The following is a 23,422-nucleotide window of genomic DNA, read 5'->3' as shown; positions in this document are numbered from 1 at the left end:
AATGCTTTAAAATCGTGAAGAAAACTATTAATTTGTCTACAGAACAGGTGTTTAATTATTGTTCCTAGTAGTATTGGTGGTGGTGTACAGTGTTATTCATATGGAGTAAACATGCATTAACTATGAGCTCGTTTCAGCGTCTAAATAATTCACATGTTACTGTTTGTAGCCTATTGATAAGAAATATTGTTAAACTCTGCAGGTGGTTAAAAGCGAGAAATATTAATATGAAGATTTTACAATTATTCATCCTAAACCTTTATTGCAAATAATCTACAGTTTGTCCCTTTAATGCAACACATACTCTAGTAAAATATATTTTATTTTATTTATATGTATGAATATATGATTATCCGTTTTTACAAGTTCAAAACGGATAATCATATATTCATACATATAAATAAAATAAAATAAAATGTATTTGAAAAATACTGATAAATTAATTTTATTTTATCAGTATTTTTTGGGTACCTGGCAGAAACGGAATTTTTCACTGAAGGTTAGTAAATATAAATTCCTATAATACGTGTATTATTATTATACTCACGTGTTGCCTGTACACTTTGAAAAACGATTTTTTTTTAGTAGCACTTAGTTGCTACAAAAAAAATATTTTCTACTAATAACAATTCATATATTTATAAAACGGCCTACATTTCGTTAAAATGAAGTGCAGTTCTGCACGGTGGTCCTGTTTTTTAGTGGTTCAGTTGAACGAAATAATAGATTCTAGAATTTTCTTATATGTTTCCTTATTTGCATTGCGCTGATCTGCATCATATAGCAGATAGAATGTCGCGCGTATTGTGCAACATTGTTGCACATTGTACGCGCCAGGAACGTTCGAATAACAGCTTGTAAACAAAAGTTGTCCTTCTGAGAGTGAAGGAAGAAAACATCAAGATATTTTTGTATCTAAACTTAAAGAGGCCTTCTGAGATTTTATCATAAAGACTAATAATAAATAAATAAACTCTAATAAATGGTGCGTAAAGCTGCGTCTCCATCATGTGTAATTTTACATTCCCTCCACCTTCCAAGCTTGTATTTCAACGTAAACGCACCTGAATCCTGATTTATTTTTTCTCTCCAGGATCTCTAGTTAAAGCAGCAGCAGTTATACGACATTCATACTGGATCCAACCAATTTACGCGTGTGATATAACGTGCGTAAAATAAACAATTTGCAATACTGCCTCTTATAAAGGCTTGGAAAATCATAAATACATGCATTTTTTATGATATAAATCATGATTTTTTTTCTGATAAGATAAGATAAGATGAACCTTTAATTAATCCCCAGAGGGAAATTCAGGTGTCAAAGCAGCAACATCAGCAAACAGAGTGAAACACAGGAGAGGTAACGGTATACAAAAATTATAAAAACAATAATAGAGATATAAAAAATACAGAGTGAATGGGTGAACATAGTTTGTACAGTCCGTCAATAAATAAATGTAGTTACTTACAAATGTGCAGTCTATAAAGTGGTATAGGATGTATAGTGTAAAGTAAGTGTAAAGTGCGCCAGTGGTTAGAGTCCAAGATGGTTGCAGATAGTGCATGTTTAAAGGCAGATAGTGCATGTTTAAAGGCAGATAGTGCATGTTTAAAGGCAGATAGTGCATGTTTAAAGGCATATAGTGCATGTTTAAAGGTAGATAGTGCATGTTTGAAGGTAAATAGTGCATGTTAAAGGTAGATAGTGCATGTTTAAAGGCAGATAGTGCATGTTTAAAGGCAGATAGTGCATGTTTAAAGGCAGATAGTGCATGTTTAAAAGCAGACAGTGCATGTTTAAAGTTCTTAATGATGATGGCTGAGTCGCGCCTGAACGCAGCACCAGGCTGAATAAATCATCTGAAATTAATCTTTCCATTAAAATCACACTTTCCACAGGACTCCTATACGTGTTTGCCATTCCTGCACAGATTTGTCTGGAGCTTGTGTGTGTGTGGATGTGTGAACTCTGAGTGGCCCGGTGCCCTCCCTCTGACCTCTGGGATTCTGGGATTACAGTAATCTCTGCTGATTGATCTGATTGATCAGGTTCATCTCCACGAGGCCGCAATCCAGCCGCACACGAGGGGGTGGGGGAGTGGAGGGGACGGAGATGAGGCAGTCAGTGCTTGGTGCAAATATTTTCTTTTTTTCCCTTTTGGCCTGCAGGCAAATACAGGCAGAGAGTATAGATGTGGGTTTTCACTCTGGCTATAGGCATCAGTGTGGTGTAATTTGGATTTTGAGTGTAGCAGAAATATGATTCAAATAAAATAGGGTTGACGTTTAGAGAAATGAGTTTAGATTTAATCATCATCAAGAAAAAAAAACATATTTTTTTCCCTCTGATTGCAGTGGTTTCAAGCTTCAGATCACCATGGGGGTCATACAACTACACAATAATTCAATTATCCTATAGGCTAATAAATATCTCCTCATGGCAGTTAACATTTCAAAAGTAGGGAAACGTGGTTATTCATCTCTCCTACTGATGAAGTGATTAAAAAAAAACATGAAGTACAATGAATGAAAAGTGACTAAGAAGGACACAGAGAGGACAAAGAGGTCAAAGAGGACACCGACTGTTAGTGGTGGAAGAGGCAGTCAGTTCCTTTAATCAAGTAAAAGTAATAGTAGTGTTAAAACACTCTGTTGCAAGTAAAAGTCCTGATTTAAGTACAGAAGTACTATCAGCAAAATAAAGTAGAGCTCATTGTGGAGGATTTTATAATGCTGAAGCTGGTCAAGATTAAGCTATTTTTTTACTATTTATACTTGATCTATGCATTATTTTTTTTTTCATTTGGTGGAAGTGTTGTCTGGGCTTGCCCAAAGCACAAATGTGAAGACATTTAAAAAATTGGTCAAACCATTTGGCTGAAAAGTGAGTTTTTCTGATGATAGTATATCTTGTCTTTGGGCACATGGGACTACTGTTTTTATCAATATACTAGATATAGTATGATAATAAAATGGCTGTATCTCATAACAAGTTGAATATCAAAGATATGCACACATATGCAGTGTAAACAAATATTTCATATGTAAAACATTTAATAAACACATTTTTCCTAATTTTTTCAAATTTCCTGACTATTAATAAACTATTAATAAAAGTGTGATTTTTCATGTGATTGAAAAATGTCAAAGTTGTACTGTTAGATACTTCCACAAAGTATGTCCGTGTCCAACCAATCAGAGCAAAGGTTGTGGCATTTTTCCTTGTCATATTATATCTATTTTTTGGGCACAAATGATTTAATTCTAAACTGACTATTATTAATTGTTATATTTATCTTCCTCATGTTATTTTGTTTCTTTAATACCTAAATATTGTTCCGTGTATATATTTGTGCATATTAACCCTCTAAGACCCACAATAGACCCGTTTTTGTCTTTTCCAGGGGGAACGGTAGATGTCACATAGAAGTGGTGTACATCATCTGAAAGCTGGAAACCTGAAGATTAATTTGAGATGCAGTTCAGCACTGTCTGTCAAGTTGTTGTAGTTATAAATCTGTAATAAAAATGAATTAAAATAACTGGTGAAAGTGTATCAGGACTTAGAACATCATGATAGAAGTATATGATGGCCATCCCCATGCTTTATTATGTCTCATAAGATGTTGCAGCAGTTGTTGGGTTGTTACTGTTTGTTACACAGATTTGGTGCTAAATTTAACCTTTTTTTACCACTCGAGAATTGATCAAAATGATCAATAATCCCTCCAAAATACCACATTAAGACACCAAGACCTTGAGGAACACCATAGAAAAAGTCAAGCTGTGATTTGGAATCCAAAACTTTTGACATTTGGAGATTTCTGCAAGTATTTCATTTTTCGGCGATTAGATGGCGAGCACTTCTGTTCTGTAAACTGCTCAGAAACCCCCTTAATGTCCATCTACCGAGGAAAACCATCCATCCTCTGAATGCTCTAGGTCTCTAGTTTGTGGTTGTAACGTTTCATGAGGCTGTGATTATCCTAGAGGTCACCACAGGTCATTTTATACAGTGAGGTCAAGTTTCAAAAATAGTCTCACTATATTAAATAGCTACTATGGGGACTGACATCATCACACATGAATACAGTTGGGCTCTTTGGATCCAAAAGAGTCTCAGCTTTACAGTCATACCCAATTGATGTAATTCCAAGACTGTTTAGAGACCCCAGTATGCAGAAATATTCAAATACACCATTTTAGAATAGGCAAAAATGTCTGTAAAGGGGAGACTCGTTGGTATCCATAGAACCCATTTTTATTCACATATCTTGAGGTCAGAGGTCAAGGGACCCCTTTGAAAATGGTCATGACAGTTTTCCCTCGCCAAAATCTATCTATCTATCTACATATCTATCTATCTATCTATCTATCTATCTATCTATCTATCTATCTATCTGTCTGTCTATCTACATATCTATCTATCTATCTATCTATCTATCTATCTATCTATCTATCTATTTATGCAGCAAACATCCTAAATGGCCTATTTTTGCAGCAAAAGCAGCAGCCCAAAAATGTTATTCCTAAAATATTATAATGACAGAATGACACCCAAAATGTTTCCTAATACGCCTGAAGACTGAGATCAAAATATGAGCAGCCTTTAGAAAAGTTAAACGTGGTAAAAATCTGCTTTTTTGGAGGCTTTTAGTTGAAGGCAGAGAGGGTGAAAACACTGGAGAGGAGGAAGAAATAGTGTGTGTGTGTGTGTATGTGTGTGTGTGTGTGTGTGTGTGTGGCAGCACAGCAGCAGCAATCAGTCCCCTCTTGTCTCGCTGCTGAGTGCAGCGTCTGATTGACAGTTTCTATTCATCCTCTGTGAGATTAGGCCAGCTGAAAGGAGTAACGACCCACGGCTGTGTGCAGTAATTACGGCCTCGGATAAGGAAAAATAAGAAAAAACACACACGGCAAAACTATAATTATATAATCCCGCTCAAAATCCCCTTTTTTCCCCTCTTCTTCTTCTCTGCAGTGTTTTCAAAGATGGTTCACCTGTAAAGAGGAAATTCCACCCAGTATTTCAGTCATTCCTGCGACTGAAATTATCTCACAATCACAACAAACTGCAGGCTGCACCATCAACAGCAGAGAATGGGCCCCGCTGCATATATACAGTAAATGACTGTAAATAACTGTGAATGAGGTGTTTTATCTGCAATGGAAAACAAATAGAAACATCACTTTATGCTCTTTTTTCATCATGTAGTGCTCAGAGCAGATCGTGTGTTAACAGGGTGCTATCACCGTTTCATAAAACAAGACTTGTGTATGGAGAGGGGGTGGACAAAATAACAGGAACACCTGTTGAATCTAACAATTTTACTCTCTCTGTTTTTCAGGCTTTAGTTTGTGGTGTTATTGGACTGTATTATATCAGAATATGTAACAAGATGTGACCAATATGAGTTGTTGAGGCCATAAATCTTATTTCTAGATGCTACACAGGTGATATTTTGTGCTTATATTACAGATATTTGAATTTTCTCTTCATTGTTTTAACCAGAATTGTCATTTTCATCTCAATTTTCATCTTCAGAATAGGGCTGTCAAATTTAATGTGATAACGCAAATTTGTTTTAAGGCCACTAATTTCTTTAACGCATTAACTTGAGATTTTTAGGTTGTAGCTGGCTCATTTAAAGCTAGAGTAAAGATACTGGCATCATATGAAACTACAAAACCTAAGGAATCCATTGGTACCAACTATGTCATAGTAGCTTGTCAAAAAGGAGGTTAAATAATGCTCCAATCTTACGCTACATTTTCATGGCCATTTTCAAAGGGTTCCTTTGACCTCTGACCTCAGGATATGTGAATGAAAATGGGTTCTATGGGTACCCACGAGTCTCCCCTTTACAGACATGCCCACTTTATGATAATCACATGCAGTTTGTGGCAAGTCAGAGTCAAGTCAGCACACTGACACACTGACAGCTGTTGTTGCCTGTTGGGCTTGCCATGTTATGATTTGAGCATATGTTTTATGCTAAATGCAGTACCTGTGAGGGTTTCTGGACAATATCTGTCATTGTTTTGTGTTGTTAATTGATTTCCAATAATAAATATATACATACATTTACATAAAGCAGCATATTTGCCCGCTCCCATCTTGATAAGAGTATTAAATACTTCAAATCTCCCTTTAAGGTACATTTTGAACAGATAAAAAATGTGTGATTAATTTGCGATCAATCATGATTAACTATGGAAAATCATGTGATTAATCACGATTAAATATTTTAATTGATTGACAGCCCTACTTCTGAAACAGCATTTAGGGACATAAAAAAAACAGTTAAACACATCACCATACTTAGTGAATAAGTCACTCTACCTCTGGGGTACATCACGTATTTTAATGAAGAATGCATTTAGAAAATGTGTCTGTAAAAGAAACTGAAAAAAGCCACTCTAAAAATATGTAAAAACACCATGAATATAAGGTAATTTTGCTTATAATAAGTAAAATAATCTGCCAATGGAACAAGTGAAAATTCTCTTGGTAAGATTTCTGGAAACAAAATGTGCTGTTTATGCCTTTAAGGATAAAAAGAGATTTTGAAATTAGCTGTGAAAACTAATTTTGAGCTTTATTTCACTAATATTAGGAAGTGTTGTGTGTCATAAATAAGCCTCAAAAGTAGTATTTTGTCACTTAACAAGATATACAAGATGCATTGTCTGAGAACAAGTCACTGAAATGTTACTTGTTAGGTGATTGTATCTTATATTAAAAGTTATAACATATTTTGACTAGTAATTAGACAAATATATATACATTCTTGCAGTGATGTGACTACACGATTTCTGTTTATAGAAACCTAAATCATATCAGACATGATTATCCAGTAGCCTATTTATTAAAAATCCAAAACTGGCCTTGATACATTGGTCTATACACACTATGCATGCATGTAGACTATGTCGATTAAACTCTGTTTTTCATAATGTGAATTTTGAAGCCCATGAATGAGTGAGATCTAAAGGGAATAACTTGTGATACACTTTAAATGTAATTTAAGTTTTACCTCACTGGGTCATATAGAACTGGGCGATATGGAGAAAATCAAATACCTCGATATCGATATTGTAGAGTTGACTATTGCTATTTGCTAAATAATCATCAGTAATGTGAATATAATGACTAACGCAAATAATAGAACAGCTAGAATAGTCTGGTGAGTTCAGAAAATTTCATCCCTTTACTGTGAAGCCTTTAAAACCAGGAAAGACATCATATTATGATATATTATCTAGTCTCATATCAGGATATTAATATTATATTGCCCAGCCCTAATGTATGTTGATTAAATTCAGTTTTTAAGATCATATTTTCGTATTATGAATTTTGAGGCCCATGAATGAGTGAGATCTAAAGAGAATAACTTAAATGTAATTTAAGTTTTACCTCACTGGGTCAGAAGTGCTTCTTTATTTATTTATTTATTTTATTTAACCTTTATTTAACCAGGTAGTACTCATTGAGATTAAGAATCTCTTTTGCAAGAGAGACCTGGCCCAAGACAGCAGCATTTAAACATACATTAAAGTTTCAGACGCCACAACATAAAACAAATGCAAAATAAATACATAGCCTTGATGTTGAACTGCTGTTTCTCTCTTTGCAGAGCTCAAAGTTAAAACAAAAAAACAGAGGAGTCAGAGTCTGACGGAGAGCTGTAAACAATTTCTGTTAATTTACAGCAGGATTTCAACAGTATTAACCTGTTATTGCTAAAAACAGTGCTTTACTGTTAATACAAAAGAAAACCTGTTAAATTACGCTCATAGGCCGTTTTTTAACTGAACTATAATGAATTCTTAAAAAACATCACTTTACTGCTGATCAACTGTCTAAAGTATCATCAGTAACAGTTTCATGCATGATTTGTTTAATTCTGGGACCTGATCTGCTCATGTGAGGCTTGTACATTATACATGATTGGAAAATCAGTGAATTAGCTTTATTGTTCTTCACTCACATGTTGTTCTGGTTTGCATTCTGTACTTGTAGCCAGCTAGAGACAGACATTTTGGGGAAAAGTGTCAACAAGTCTATTTTAGCCTTTTTCCACTTACAAGTGCCTTTATTTGTATTTAGTGTGACTATTCCTATGTCTGTAACCTGCTAAGTCTATTCATCTAGGCAACAAATTATGTTTATTAAAATGTATGTAAAAAATACAACCTAAATAGTGCATTAAAACAAATCAGTAAGATAAAAGAAAGGTGAAAAACAGCTGTATAATGTATCTTTGAACAGTAAATTAACTGTAAAATACTGTGAAATTAATACAAAAAAAAAATGTATTTTTCATTAACAGAACAAAGCTGTAAATTTCAGCGACAGTATAATATTGTTAATTTTACAGTAACATAAAGGCAAACCCTGCTGCCAGTTGTTTACTGTTATTTTACTGGGAGATTCTTAACAGTGGGCTTCCAGAGCAGGAAAGCGCACACAACCCAACCATGGTGTCATGCCTCCTCGGCTGATCTCCGGTCTGTCTGCAGCAGCGCCTCTCATCCTCTTGTTGTCACAAACGTGCACCCAGCCGGTGGACCAATCAGCTGCGACCCTGCATGGGCAGGAAATGACGCGCGATGTTTCTGCTTCTGCCTCTCTGTAAAGTGCAACCGTGTGTCACCACAAATATCCTCCACACACACACACACACCGACCAACATCTCTGCTCTGCTCTGCTCTGCTCTGTTCAGCGCAGACGTGATGTTTCCAGCTTTGAAATGATAAAAAAAAACACCAGAGCGCGTTTATATCTGTGCGTAAAGGTGCCCATTATTTCCCATTCCCACTCCTCCTGAAGAGGTGCAGACACAGACAGCTTTGCTCCAAAAAGCTTTGCCCCTTATGTGGCACCAACAACATGCAATGCAACCCTGGATCCGCAGATGCAGTCGATGTGAGCAGGAGGTGAAGTAACAGGCTGCTGCTCCAGGACTCACCAGGAGAAACTTTTATTCCCTGGCTCTGTGTGGGTTTGTTTTTACGCGCAACCGCCTCTCACTTTATTTCTACGTGGGTGAGCAGTGTGTGTGTGTGTGTGTGTGTGTGTGTGTGTTTGTGGCACCTCCCTTGCTTGCTTGCCCCCCTCCTTGTACCTTTTTTTTTTCCAAGCTTGCACCATCATGCATTTCTTGTGGCTCCTGTAAGTTAGAGCAGGATCCAGAGCTGAGCTTTGGTTTGGACTCCGGACCCGTCCGTGCGTCATGTCATGCCGCGACACCTGAAGCGCACCTCGGTTCCGTTGCTGCTGCAGGATCGCATCATGCATCCTTTGTAAGTGGATCTACTTTTTTTTTTTTTCTTTTTTTTTTTTTTTTTTTTTTGGAAGCTATAGAGGAAGAGGAGGAGGAGGGCATGCTCTCAAAGTCGTCTCTGGAGAACACTTGCAAAGAGGAGAAAGTAGAAAGACGAGAGTGAAAGCAGCAGCCACATAAAGGACAGAGAGAGATCTTAGTAGAAGTTACTTGTTTAGATGTTTGATCAGGCCACGACCACTATGGGCGATGGGAACCACCGTTGTGGACCCAACAACCCACTGTGTCCGGACCGGATGGAGACAAAGTGCCGGTCTCCGGTGCAGAGCTCCACGGACACCCCGGGGACATCTGCGTCCACCCCGACGTCCTCCAGCGAAGACGGACACGACAAACTTCTGGGAGTGGACCCTGACTACTGTCGGAGGATATTAGTGAGAGGTAAGACACTGATTTTGTTCTTTGCGTAAAAATCAAACCTGTGAGAGTTTTCCAGGAAGGCTATTTTAACTCCCACTGTTATTCTATCCACAATCAATATATAGGCTTCAACCACAGACACTGCAATTAGAATCATAGAATTCAAGAATAAATATATATGATACGTTTAGAACTTAGAATTTGGAACCTGGAATTTGGAATGTGGAGTTCTCCCTTTAAAAATAGTATCCAAACTGCTACAATAAAATATCCTCAACTGAAAAGGAAGCAGATATTTAAACATAAAAGTGTGTTAAAAGTTGGACTGATGCTGAACAATACAACACACATATAAATATAGGCTTCATCACAGACACTGCAATTACAAATCATAGAATTCAAGAATAAATATATATGATACATTTGGAACTTAGAATTTGGAACCTGGAATTTGGAATTTGGAGTTCTCCCTTTTAAAAATATCCCAAATGCTACAATAAAATATCCTCAACTGAAAAGGAAGCAGATATTTAAACATAAAAGTGTTTTAAAAGTTGGACTGATGCTGAACGATACAACACCTCTGGTTTCTCCTGCTGTGGTAACAATAGGCTACTTTCACTTCCGTGATACCTTAATGATTGTAACACCACACCACACCCCTTAGATATTTATTAAAATAAAAACCATGTATTGCAATATAGAATTAAAACACTATATTTTGGCACAGTCTGTGACAACTCCTTTGGTTCATTTAGAAAAAAAATGGATTTGGTCATGTTAGCAGTCAAAACAATGACTTGTATTAATACATTGTCTTATTATTTGTCTCACACATGTATAGTGAATAATTCTCTGAAGGTTGAAAATCAGACCGGAGGAAAGAAAAGATAACAAAGAAAGATAATAAGGAGAAATTCAGGCTGTTTGTGTCGCTTTTATCAACAAAAGAAGCTCATAGAAAGAAAAAAAACATCATCCAGCTCTCCATCGATAAAGCGATGTGTGTGTGGGAGTCTTTGTGTGCCAACGTTATGCTAATGAACATGAGAATAATATTTAATTTAATATGAGTGTCCACGCCCCATCGCAGGAGGCCTGCAGCCTCTGGATGAGAGGTTAGAAAAATAAAATAAAATCCAGACAATTAAGATAAAATCACTGCAGTCAGCAAACACTCTTAAAGAAAAAAAAACTGTTGTGGTGTGTTTTTAATATATTTTTTTTTTAAATCTGTATAATTATAGATGGTTTTGGAGTCATATTTTAAGTCTAAATAGCCTTAAAACATTTGTATTTAATTTATGTTTGCACGTTAAATTATGTGAAATGAAATGTGTGTTATATACTTATACAGGGAAGCTTCAAGCGTCCAATAATATAAAGAAAACATGCATAAATCTGTCTAAACCTGGAGGTTATTTAAGGTTACTTGCATTCAGGACATTTGCAATACTTATATAAGCACGTAAATAGAAGCACACAATGAGAGGGAAAGAAAATACAGAATTTAAAATATATTATTATGTGTGACATATGAATGTGAGTCATTGTGAAGTTTTCCACGAAGGAGATTTTTTTTATTTAATGTTTTCCAAGAACAGAAACTCAGCAGATTGCACTGTTCAGTTCAGTTGCATAAGAAAAAATGCAAATTTTAAATTGCAACTGGTATTTTTTGTGCAATATTTGTTGCATAGGTGTGTAGCTGTTTCTGCTGTAGACAGAATCAATATGTCGGCCTATCAGTCCTCGGTTAAAGGCGGATGTTGTGAATATTATGGTTGCAGGCTGCTCAGTTTTATCTTTTTATTGAACGTTTATCTGTGGCACACAAAAGGCAGCTCGTTTAGCCAGAGAATAGTACAATAAATATATAAAAACAAGCAATTTAAAATAGTAAAGAGGAGACACACGAGAAAAAATGGCGAAAGAGAGACTTAAGACAGCTTCTTTTAAATTAAATGCATTCTTGTTTTTTTTCACATGAGATCAGGTGTTCATATATAGTCTCTACTAGAATAGAAAGCTTTATTGTCATTGTATTAGATACAACGAGATTCACAGTTTGCCACTTCTGGTCAGTGCTTTAAAAGAAATACTTGACAAGTCTAAACGAGGCCGTTAAAACATATAACAGGTAAAACACACACAGTTATATGAAGCAAATAAAAAAACAGGTAAAGTAGATGTAATAAATACATATAAACAGAAGTGTTACACTAGAAGTATAAAATATAAAAATAGATGTAATGTAAACAGAGGTAATTGCACTTGTAAAACAGGTAGATGGGTAGATGTAATAAATAAAATATAAACAAAGGTAGTTGCACTTAAGGTGTATATTGCATCAAGGATATATTGCACAGTAGTTTCTTATTTAACCCCTTATAACAAATGCTGGTGGAAACTATTATCATCATTTACTTGAGTAAATGGAGCAATAATGTTAAAATAAAACAATTAAAGGTGTTCAAATGTGTACTTGTTGTGTAAACATTAATAGTAAAATATACATAAAGAAGTACTTATTATGTGATGATCTGTCAGTTGCAATATGTTATAATTGCATAACTTATTTTGCTGCATTAATGTGTAACTAGCCTTTTTTTTGGGGGTAGATGTAATAAATAAATAAATGTAAACAAAGGTAGTTGAGTAAAACATACAGTGGTTATTGTGTTGCATCAGTCGCTGGTTAATGGTGTCTCTCCAGAGGAGGAGGTGTGTGTTTTGGTGAAGGTTTACTGTACAGATATACTGTCAGGATTTGTTTTTGAAGCTAAGCCTGCTGGATGCTCTGGGTTTTTCTGCAGAGAGGTCACCAAGAGGTCAGCATGTCTGCGTACAGTTTCCTCCTCTGCTCACACAAATGTTTCCATCACAGTTTGAGCTGTTATTTTTTTTTTTTTTATTGCTCTGGGGCCAGTGAAGAAAATCTGTAAATGTATGTCTGAATATTTATATTATGTAGTCATTTTATTTCTTTATATTAATCTTGTCTCTAGGTGGAGGCTTCAGATAAGCCCAGTGTTTTGTTTTTTTTGCCTCTTCCTGCACTTTATATTATTCTTTTTTTTTTTTTGTTATGTTGTATAGTCTTAAATTGTGCTAAACAAATAAACAAATATTATGAAGGTTTTTATAGCATCTCTGGTGCAGAATATTATTTGCCTGGCGACAATTTACGCGTGCGTAAAGATGGAGACATCATGGTACGTTTCATAACGTAGCTTCAAAGGCCTGTAGGCTATAACCAAACACTGAAGAATAACTGTCTATACTGTGATTGAAATAATGCAGATTAGGGCGTTCTAACTGATTTATTTTACTGCATTTTATTAATTCTTTTAATTCCCATTATGTGGCAAAACACAGCCCACAATTTTACCTTTTACGCACTGATTCTCTTCCTCAATGTATTTCCGAGTTAAAATAAAGATTGAATAAATTAATGAAATATCATTCCTCTACACCTGCTGTATTTAAGTACCTCAGATATTTGTTTTTGAACCACGCTTTAAAAATACGTCATTTAAAGCGAAGATCTGCCTTTAATACATGTCCAAATCTCCTTTTATAGCTAAAAAAAATAAATAAAATTAATAATAAACTTAAGTTACCTCAGAGTTTTGGTTACTCTAGCCGGAATCCTTCCTATAGAAACACTATGGATGTTCGGTTCAATCAGTTTTGTTTCATATTTAATTCAGAGCTCTTCATATTTTATTGAATTGCATATTTTATGACCTAAAAACCCTGGACAAAGAGGAGGACTTGTCTGGCCTCTGCGCTTCCATTCAATGTGATAAATACGAACAAATATTCAGTGGAGCCAAAAAATACGAAGATTCTATCGAATGGAACGCGTCTTTAAAATTCCAGAATTGGTCGATTGTAGCAAAATTAAAGTAAAGATTGTGATTTTTTTTTTTGGTAGACAATAACTCGAGGGCTTCTGGGTGTAATGACCCATCCAGGATATCGCTCTAATATCTGAATGCACTCAATTTTTTTTAATATATGTTGTTTTCGTGCTCTCAAGTTTTTTTTCTTCTATCTTTTTTTTTATTTTATTTTTTTTCCCCTAATATGTTTATTGGGTTTTCTTATTTTCACAAACACAATAAAAAAAACAAAAACAAAACAACAACAAACACTGGTACAACTCAGATAAAAAAAAAATGTATGTTTCAATGTTTCCTATGACGTCCTATATACATTTTTTTTCTTCTATCTAAAAAGTTCAGATTTTTCAGACAATCTTTGTAATAAAATATTATCAAAGCAGCAATTTCTTAAAAGAAATCAACTGAGATTAATAGCAGATAGAGTGTGTAATAAACTACAAATAAAATAAAATAGAAAAATAAAATAACACGAATAAGCCCTACCAAAAACCACGCCTAACCAAAAAAAATTACAATATGTAATAAAATATTATCAAAGCAGCAAATTCTTAAAATAAATCAAGTGAGATTAATATCAGATAGCCTGCAGTAAGTAATAAACTACAAATAAAATAAAATAGAAAAATAAAATAACACGAATAAGCCCTACCAAAAACCACGCCTAACCAAAAACATTTACAATATTTAATCATAGTTTGTCCCAAAAAACAACACTCACCCACAGTGTTATTGTTATTGTGGATAGATACTGACGCACAGACCTCTAACTTTAGAAACAGGAGAGAGTGAAGCATTTGATTGGCACTTAATCCACATAAACAAAGCTGTGCCACCTTTTTTTTTTTGCAACGCCACTCATTGGAAAACCCTTAATAGCCCAGGACAGATATCCAGTGCTCATACTCACTCCGATGGAGAGAAATTGGGGCAAAACTGAGCAGAATTCTCCTTGTGTGTGTGTGTGTGTGTGTGTGTGTGTGTGTGTGTGTGTGTATTTTAATCACCCCTTATTTATAATTTTAAAAAAAGTGTTTTTTTCTAATAAAGTATTCTAGCTATACAGATGCTAGATATTTTCATGTTTAAGTACTCAAAACTGATGTGTAGTCTGCATCTACAATCACGTGGAGCAACATTACGCAGCTAGTGGAACGAGGATTTACGCGTTCGATTACAATATTTGATACATTCAGCTACTGAATATAGATTATAGTGAGTATAATAATGGCAAACTATATGAGTTTTTTTTTTTTATACCAGCCAGTAATTTAAACATAATTACAGAAAAGTGTTATTTTCACCACACTTGTGTACATACATAATAACAATAGGGCCTTTTTTTTTTCCACAGAGCACAAGCGTGTTATTAACACTCCGTTGTGCTAAAAGGCAAGGCAAGGCAGCTTTATTTGTAGAGCACATTTCAGCAACAGGGAAATTCAAAGTGCTTTAAATAGACATTCAAGAACATTTTTTTATTTTTTATTTGCACATATATAAAACTGCACAAAATCCAGTCAATGAGAAAAACAAACAAGAAATGTGTCAGGAGAGGTCAAGAAGCCACAGGCTTATACAAAGGACCTCCCCCCAACCCCAGGAGAAAAAAAACAATAACATAGAAGGAAGAAAGATCTAAACTAACATAAATACATACATACATACACATACAAATACATACAAAAGAAGCAGTACAGAAAAAAAAAGAAAATGTATCTAAACATTGCGACAAAGTGCAAAAAGAACATTAAGACATAATTAAAACAGTTATAAAAACATTAAAGATTAGAAAATAAAAACAAGCTAAAAATAAAAGCTAGGATAGAAGATAAAATAGAATATAACACACAAGAGTAAAAGCTCTAGTGCAGTATATAAGATCATTATCTGGTTTAATAAAAGGAAGCAGCAAACAGGAAAGTTTCAAGCTTTGATTTAAATGAGTTGGAGTTGGTCCTCCAGGTTTCTGGGAGCTTGTTCAAAATATTTGGTGCATAAAAACACAACACATTTATCTCAAAGACGCGCAACCATCCATGTCTTTCTCTTTAAATCCATTAGTCTGATACTCATTAATATTACATCCGTTTGGCACTATGTAGTCTATAGATTCACACCAGCCTTATAAAGAGATGTTTATCTGTTTTTAACCTATTGGAAGTGATTCCATTTAGATATTTTAGTTTATAATAATAATAATAGTCTCAGTTGAGTGCTTTTCTTCCAAACTCTGGAATTCACTTCCTATATAGAGATACATCATCTAACTCTGTATCCACTTTTAAAAAACTTTTGAAAACACTTTTTTTTTTTACCACCAAGTACCACTTCTATTATTATTGATATGTTCTGTGATGTTCTGCTTTAGCAGTTACCATATTTGATTTACTCTATCTGCTTTTATTGTCTGATGTTCTGTTTTAGCAGTTACCATATCTTTTACTTGATTGATCTGCTTTAATTGTCTTGTGAAGCACTTTGCTACATCTGTTTTGAGAAGTGCTATATACATTTTTTTAATTATTATTATTATTATTATTTTATACTGTATATTTATTTTATCAACTTGTCCTACCATTTTACCACTTCTATTAGTATTGATATGTTCTGTGATGTTCTGCTTTAACAGTTACCATATATTTTACTCTATTTATCTGCTTTTATTGTCTTGTAAAGCACTTTGTAACATCTGTTTTGAGAAGTGCTATATAAAGAAATATATTATTATTTATTATTGAACTTATGTAAACAGGAAGTTGTTGTTGCATTTGCTTCTAAAAAATGACTTTATTTTGTTGTTTTTATTCTCTAACAGACGCCAAAGGCACCATCCGTGAGATCGTGCTGCCGAAGGGCCTCGACCTGGACCGGCCGAAGCGCACGCGGACCTCGTTCACTGCCGAACAGCTGTACCGGCTCGAGCTCGAGTTCCAGCGGTGCCAGTACGTGGTGGGCCGCGAGCGCACCGAGCTCGCGAGGCAGCTGAATCTCTCGGAAACACAGGTAAGAAAGAGGATGGAGATGGAAATATATTTTAATGATAAAGTGTTAGCTTATCTTATTTATTGACCAAATTCAAAAGTTGTAGCTTATTACGATCTTTCAAATGATTCAGTCACAGGTGAGTTTGTGGGCCTTTAATTGGCTCCTCGGCCAATCAGAGAGGAGGAGTAGAAGAAGCTCCGCCCAGAACACTCCTTAAATGGACACATCCGGGTCTTAAATCCAGGCTGAAACATGTTTACAAGATTTTGAATGAATGAAACCTTTATTGCCTCTAGGGGGGAATTTGCTTTACACAAGGAGCATCTATAAGAACATCATCATCAATAACCAGCAACATAATATAACATAAACATCATTGGTTTTATATGATGAAAGATTTGATTAAGTTGTTTTACATGATTCTGACATTGGTATCAATATAAAAACAAACCCACTGGAATAATAAAAAAAAAAAATGGCACAAAAGGGACACTGAAGGACTTTATTTTTGTTTTAATTTTGTTTTGGATGCAGTTGGATGCCTGTGATGAAGCCTTTTACAAAAGTAACATTTTATCCGAAAAACTATACAACCACATACTCTGAAGAAGCAAGGCAGCTAATTCAGTTCAAAATAGGATCATTTGGAAAATACTTTTTTTTATGATGCTTAATGTTAATTCAGGTGTATACTGCAGCACAAACAGATATAAAAAAGTCACCCATAAATAAATAAGCCCCATGCAGGGGTTTGCGCACGCGCCAATAAAGGCCTTAAATGTTGCATGACGCCTATACACTACATTACTATGGCTATAGTCTTACATTTTTATAATAAGTCAATGTATTTATATAGGTCAGATAATTTATGTATAGCCCAGGTTCTTTTAAAAAAATCAAAAATGTGTCCACATTTACATAAGAAAAATAATAATTGCGTATAATAGGCTATTGCATGCGCGTGACAGAAGCATAAGTCATGCGTAGTGGTTGCACCTGAATCCTGCAAAAAGGCAAAAAGGCAAAAAAGCAGACTCATTTTATTCGTCATTATAGGTTACTTGGTTGAAGGCTACTTAAATAATAATAATAGAAATAGACCCCTATGTGTGTATTATGTGCGTCATCACTCACACACTGCAGACTAAGGCCTATATATTATTATGTTTATTGAAGTAGACTAACTATGATTTTCTATCTCGTTTACTCATGCAGTAATAATGCACTCAACTGCAGGTTTAATTCGTTTTTTTTTACCTACAAATCACAAAAGAATCGTCTATTTATGCACCATTAAAACACGTATAGAATGGAATAGAATAGAATAGAATAGAATAGAAAGCTTTATTGTCATTGTATTAAATACAACAGTTTTCACAGATTCACAGTTGCCATTTCTGGTCAGTGCTTTAAAACAAATACTTGACAAGACTAAACGAGGCAGATAAAACACACAACAGGTAAAACACACAGTTATAAAGTAATATAAAACAGTTAAAGTAGATGTAATAAATAAATATAAACAAAAGTGTTACACTAGAAGTATAAAAATATAAAAATAGATGTAATGTAAACAGAGGTAATTGCACTTGTAAAGTATAGTTTTCCACAAATCTTAACTTGACGTTCACCTATAGCCAATATAAATGTGATTTAGTCAACATACTGCAGGTTTATAGAAAAATATGCGTATTGGTGTTGTATCTTGTCAATTTCAGACCTTTTTTTTTAGGCCATTCGTGCGAAAAGTGTAAATATTGCGCATTTTATCCAATTTTTACATGATTTTACGCAATGTGGAGCTATGAAGGACGAGCTCCTGAACTCTTGGAGTGTTTTAAATATGTATTATAACAGTGCACTTACTATTGGAGCCATATGGTCTCCAAATACAGATCGAAGTGAGTGTCTGTGAGTGCATTGGATATTTGTGCGCACATCATAAGGAAATAACTAACATGTCAATATAGACGTCACCAAAACAAAGGGTATAATTATGGGATGTAGTGATGGTGACAGGTTTCAGAAACGAAAAACCTCGAAAATAAATCCAGGAAATAAAATGAAAGTAGGTTGAAAATGTATTTTGATTGGAGGCCTTTTGCAGACTTAAACCACCTCTTGTGCATAAAACACTTGTTGCAGCAGCTTTACGCATCATCACTGTGGAGTACACCAATATTAATACCTGTGTGTGTCTGTGTGAGTGTGTGAGTGTGTGTTTCATGCAAGAAAAGGGAAGTAGTTTGACACATTTTCAGGTAAATGTGAAGAAAACAGGAGCCAACATTTTAATTTAATTACTAAGAGGTACACCCAAAGAGCCTCTTTCTCCTCTTTAGACAGGAATAAACAGGGAAAACAGCAGTTTCTCTGTGGTACACTAAATTCACACAGTTTTCAAACATGAATTAATCCTAAAACAACACCCACATGCAGGAAACACACCTTCACAATAAGAGCTGGAGCATCCCTGAACATCTCTGGGCAAACTGATCATATCTGACTTTTCATGTTTTAGTCCATGGTTTCTGTGTGTGTGTGTGTGTGTGTGATGTGGAGGCAGGTTTTTATTTTTTGAAATGCATGACTATTAAATTGCTACCTTCTTACTGGTAAACACTGGACTAACTAGTTAAAGTACACCACTTTGCAGGAAGTTAAAAGAATTCAGGATGTAAAAATGCGAGTGCCATTTTTGGGGACATTTATTATCAAACAGGTGTTATTTCTAAGCACACAAACAGACCATTTGTTACTTAAAATTAGCTAGAACAAGGTGATAAATTCCCCTTTTTAAAATGTATTTGTGACTTTAATGAGCGTAAATAACTAGAATGATTGAATTATAATGCAAAATGTATGTATAACAGAGATAATAACACCTTTATTTACTGACTTTCATGTTTTAGTTTAAGGTTTCTGTGTGTGTGTGTGCGTGTGTGTGTGTGTGTGTGTGTGTGTGTGTGAGAGAGAGCACACAGAGCAGCCACTGTGTCCCTCATTAGTGCTGACACTAGGGGTGTTAATGGGAGGGCCTCAGCTTCCTGCTGCTGCTGCTGAGGAGACTCTGGGCAGCAGCGGATTGGCTGAATGGAAAAACTGCCTGACCTTCAAGTGAGAACAAAAATGTAAATAATAAAAGTCTCCTCAGTAATGGCGTCAAATATTGAACCCTTTTCGCTCTGAATCTCCTTAATGTGGCATTGAAAGGCAGCTTTTACGCGTGATCGAAAGGCTTTTAGTTGGCATTACTTCTCTTTTCTTCTCATTATCTCTTTTCTATTGGAGCATATTTTTTAAGCAAATGCAACATTCAAGGCTAATCACAAAAGGAAAGATGGATGGAGGCTCTCTCAAAGTTGTAGGTCCTTTTTAAGTGAGTTGTTTGTGCCGTTTTGTTGTTTTCAGGTGATTTATACAGTGTTTGTTGAGGAGCTTTTTAGTTCACTATTCAAGGTTTTCACAGGTTTTACAGACCACTAAAGCAGCTCCATTCTATCTATCTATCTATCTATCTATCTATCTATCTATCTATCTATCTATTACTGTTTTCTCCAGGTTTTTAAAGCTATATGGTTTCTGTTGGGGGTTGAAAAACTGTTTTTTTTCTGCAGTTGGTTGGGTTTGGAGGTTTTGGAGGTTTTGGAGCAAAAGGAGGCTGTATACGCTTCATTTCAAAGCAACAAAAGGCATTGAAACCTGGAATAACTTTGAGTTTTTTGGTCTTTTTTCAATGTTTTTTTTCGAGCTCAAACTTTTTCTCTCTTTTATTCCGATTAGATTCAGAAATTGCAATCGAAATATTTACTTGTATGATGAAAATTTAAACAGAAAATCATCTGTTTTCGCTTTGTCTGGCACTCATTGTTACTTAATAAACCTTAATAAGCTATAAAGTAAAACTAACTGCGCCTTTTTCCTTCCAACTTTCGTTGTGACAAACTCCCACTCAACTCTTTATACATAATGAAATCTTACACTTGAATTTTAACCAAAAAATCTGACAAAAAAAACCCAACAACTTGTTTTCAATTCAAATCAAACAAGTGAACTTCCCCTTCTGGTTTCAGAAACATTAGCACCTAAAACATGATCTGACACCTTTTTTTATAAACTTTATTTATGACCATGACAGGCCTCTTTATCTGTGACTGCACACTGGCAATATTTACACTATCTGTCTATATCATGTTTATTTTGTTTATAGCTTATTTTGTATATTGTATATTGGTAGAAATTCAATTATTTTATTCTTATTTTATTCTAACGTTTTTATCTATTCTTTTGTTATTATACTGTTTACTTGCACCAACAAAACAAAAGCAAATTCCTAGTGTATACCTCTTACACCTGGCAATAAACACCATTCTGATTCTGATTCTGATTCTGATTCTGATTCTGATTCTGAAACACAAATACTAATTTCTGTAACATAGGAGATTGGATCGTTAAGTGTTTTTTAACAATGTTTGGGGATTTGGTCGTTGACCTATGATGTTACTCCAATTAGTTTGGTCAGGTATTCAAACTGGTCATCACTGAGGCAATGAGGCAGCAGAAAATACAAAAAAAAGGGGCTAAAATGTTCTTTATGACAGAATTATAGAAAGAAAAGTGGATTTTTTTTTTTAAAGACAACTTGAGTGATGTCTAAAAATAAGAATATTAGAAATAATTTGAATATTGTGTCTCCAAAGTGTCTCGCCAAGACGCACATAACTTGGATTAAACATAAAACCTGAATTATTTTTTTTAAATTGTGGATTTTTGGTGACCATTGCGCACAATTTCTTCTCCAAAAACTTTTCTCTTCAGCAAAGACCCACAGCTGTTCAATAAACAGGACAAATATGTGTAAAATAAGAAAACAGGTTAAAAAAAAGAAGAAAAAGCTGCATAAAGGTGCGTCCAGCTGGATGGAGTCTCATTCGAGGCAGCTGCTGCTGATGTGGAAAAGAAAAATACTGCTTATTTCTTACTTGCTTCAGAAGTAACACAAACATTAATAAGATCAGAATCAGAATCAGAATGGTGTCTATTGCCAGGTGTAAGAGGTATACACTAGGAATTTACTTTGGTTTTGTTGGTGCAAGTTAAACAGTATAAAAACAAAAGAATAGATAAAAACGTTAGAATAAAATAAGAATAAAGAAATTGAATTTCTACCAATATACAATATACAAAGTAAGCTATAAACGAAAATAAACATGATATAAACAGATGCATATATTATCTTATATATGTATTAGTCTGCATTTCTTTGCTTTTCAATTTCATCCTCCAAGACTTGTAAATGAGTTAATATTCAACATTAATGCTCCATCAAAAAAGTGCAAATATTTCAAAGTTCCACCTGCAGAAGAAGAAAACAGCCACTTTTCCTCCAAATTATACTTCAGATCAGCCTGAAATAATCAAAATAGGCCTAAATAAATGGATAATTTAACCTCATTATGATATTGGAGCCTCAAAATGTGGCCAAACCACAAGTATATAAACTTATTTTTGTCTCCTAGTAGCTGCAGCATCATGAGAGGAAACCCACAACTCTTTGTGCGTTCAGTAATCACGCTGCAGTAACGCGTTACTGAGTAATCCGTTACCTCTCCTCTTCGTCCCAGTAGGTGGCTCCCAGCTACAGGGTAACACAGCAGGAGGGGGTGCCCACACACACACACACACACACACGCACACACACACACACACACACACACACACACACACACACACACAGTGATCAGTTTGCCCATAGATGTTCAGGGATGCTCCAGCTCTTATTGTGAACTTGTTTTTCCTGCATGTGTGTGTTGTTTTAGGATTAATTCATGTTTGAAAACTGTGTGAATCTACTGTCACACAGAGAAACTGCTGTTTTTTCCTGTTTATTCCTGTCTAAAGAGGAGAAAGAGGCTCTTTAGGTGTACCTCTTAGTAATTAAATGGACATTTTGGCTCCTGTTTTCTTCACATTTCCCCTGAAAAAGTGTCAAACTACTTCCTTTTTCTTGCATGATAAAAGACTTTCACACATTCCTGGACGTGTCCTGCCTGCTCCGACAGGTTTGACAGTGTGACTTGAGCAGATTTTAGGACGCCATGCTGTGTGGTCACTTTAAGCTCTTCCACAGTCCCTCCTGAGTTGAGTGCAGCTGACGTACACGCTGCCATTGTATCAGCCTATTGTTGTTCGCAGCCCTTCCATGGAGAAGCTATGGGTTTAATGGTCTCTGGGCCGTGTTAAACTGGTTTTTAATCCTGCAGCAAATGGGAGAGAGCTCAGTGACGGAGCCATGTTTAATCTTTAATGTAAAGCTGGGTGGACAATGCACATGATGTGAGCAAATGTCCTTTTTTTTGGTCACAGATGTTTGAGGATATCAATTTGATTCTGCTATAAAGTGGATATAACTTAGGAAGAGACTGTTCAATTGTGTTTTAAAGTGGCAAAAAAGGCCTTGCGCTTAATATTTAGCAGTCACAAAGTTAAAGATTTTCAATGTAATTAAATTCAGGCCAGATGTTGTGTTTTAAGAGAAGGAAACCAGATGTGAAAATCCCCCAAAACACCACAATTCTTATAATTTTGTCATTTAAAAAGCTGTGATAGAGCGATAAGTGGAGGCAGGTTTTTATTTTTTGAAATGCATGGCTATTAAATTGCTACCTTTTTCCTGGTAAACACTGGACTAACTAGTCAGGATGTAAAAATGCAAGTGCCAAAATAATTGTCATTTTTGGGGACATTTATTATCAAACAGGTGTTATTTCTAAGCACACAAACAGACCATTTGTTATTTAAAATTAGTTAATAAGGTG

The 23,422-nt window shown here is 35.0% G+C and overlaps 1 protein-coding gene across 1 annotated transcript in view; it reads left to right on the top strand.

The window, feature by feature from the left end:
- The first annotated feature begins 9,415 nt into the window (after positions 1-9,415).
- vax2 (ventral anterior homeobox 2) overlaps positions 9,416-23,422 on the top strand; it is a 35,297-nt gene continuing 21,290 nt past the window's right edge. Inside the window, exons 1-2 of the mRNA XM_037757745.1 lie at positions 9,416-9,729; positions 16,435-16,622. Coding sequence (XP_037613673.1) covers positions 9,507-9,729; positions 16,435-16,622 — 411 coding nt within the window. The 5' untranslated portion in view covers positions 9,416-9,506. The remainder of the gene's footprint in view (positions 9,730-16,434; positions 16,623-23,422) is intronic.

The sequence above is a fragment of the Sebastes umbrosus genome, chromosome 22 (assembly GCF_015220745.1).
Source record: "Sebastes umbrosus isolate fSebUmb1 chromosome 22, fSebUmb1.pri, whole genome shotgun sequence".
NCBI classification, from domain to species: Eukaryota; Metazoa; Chordata; class Actinopteri; order Perciformes; family Sebastidae; genus Sebastes; species Sebastes umbrosus.
This window is presented reverse-complemented; position numbering and strand designations above follow the sequence as displayed.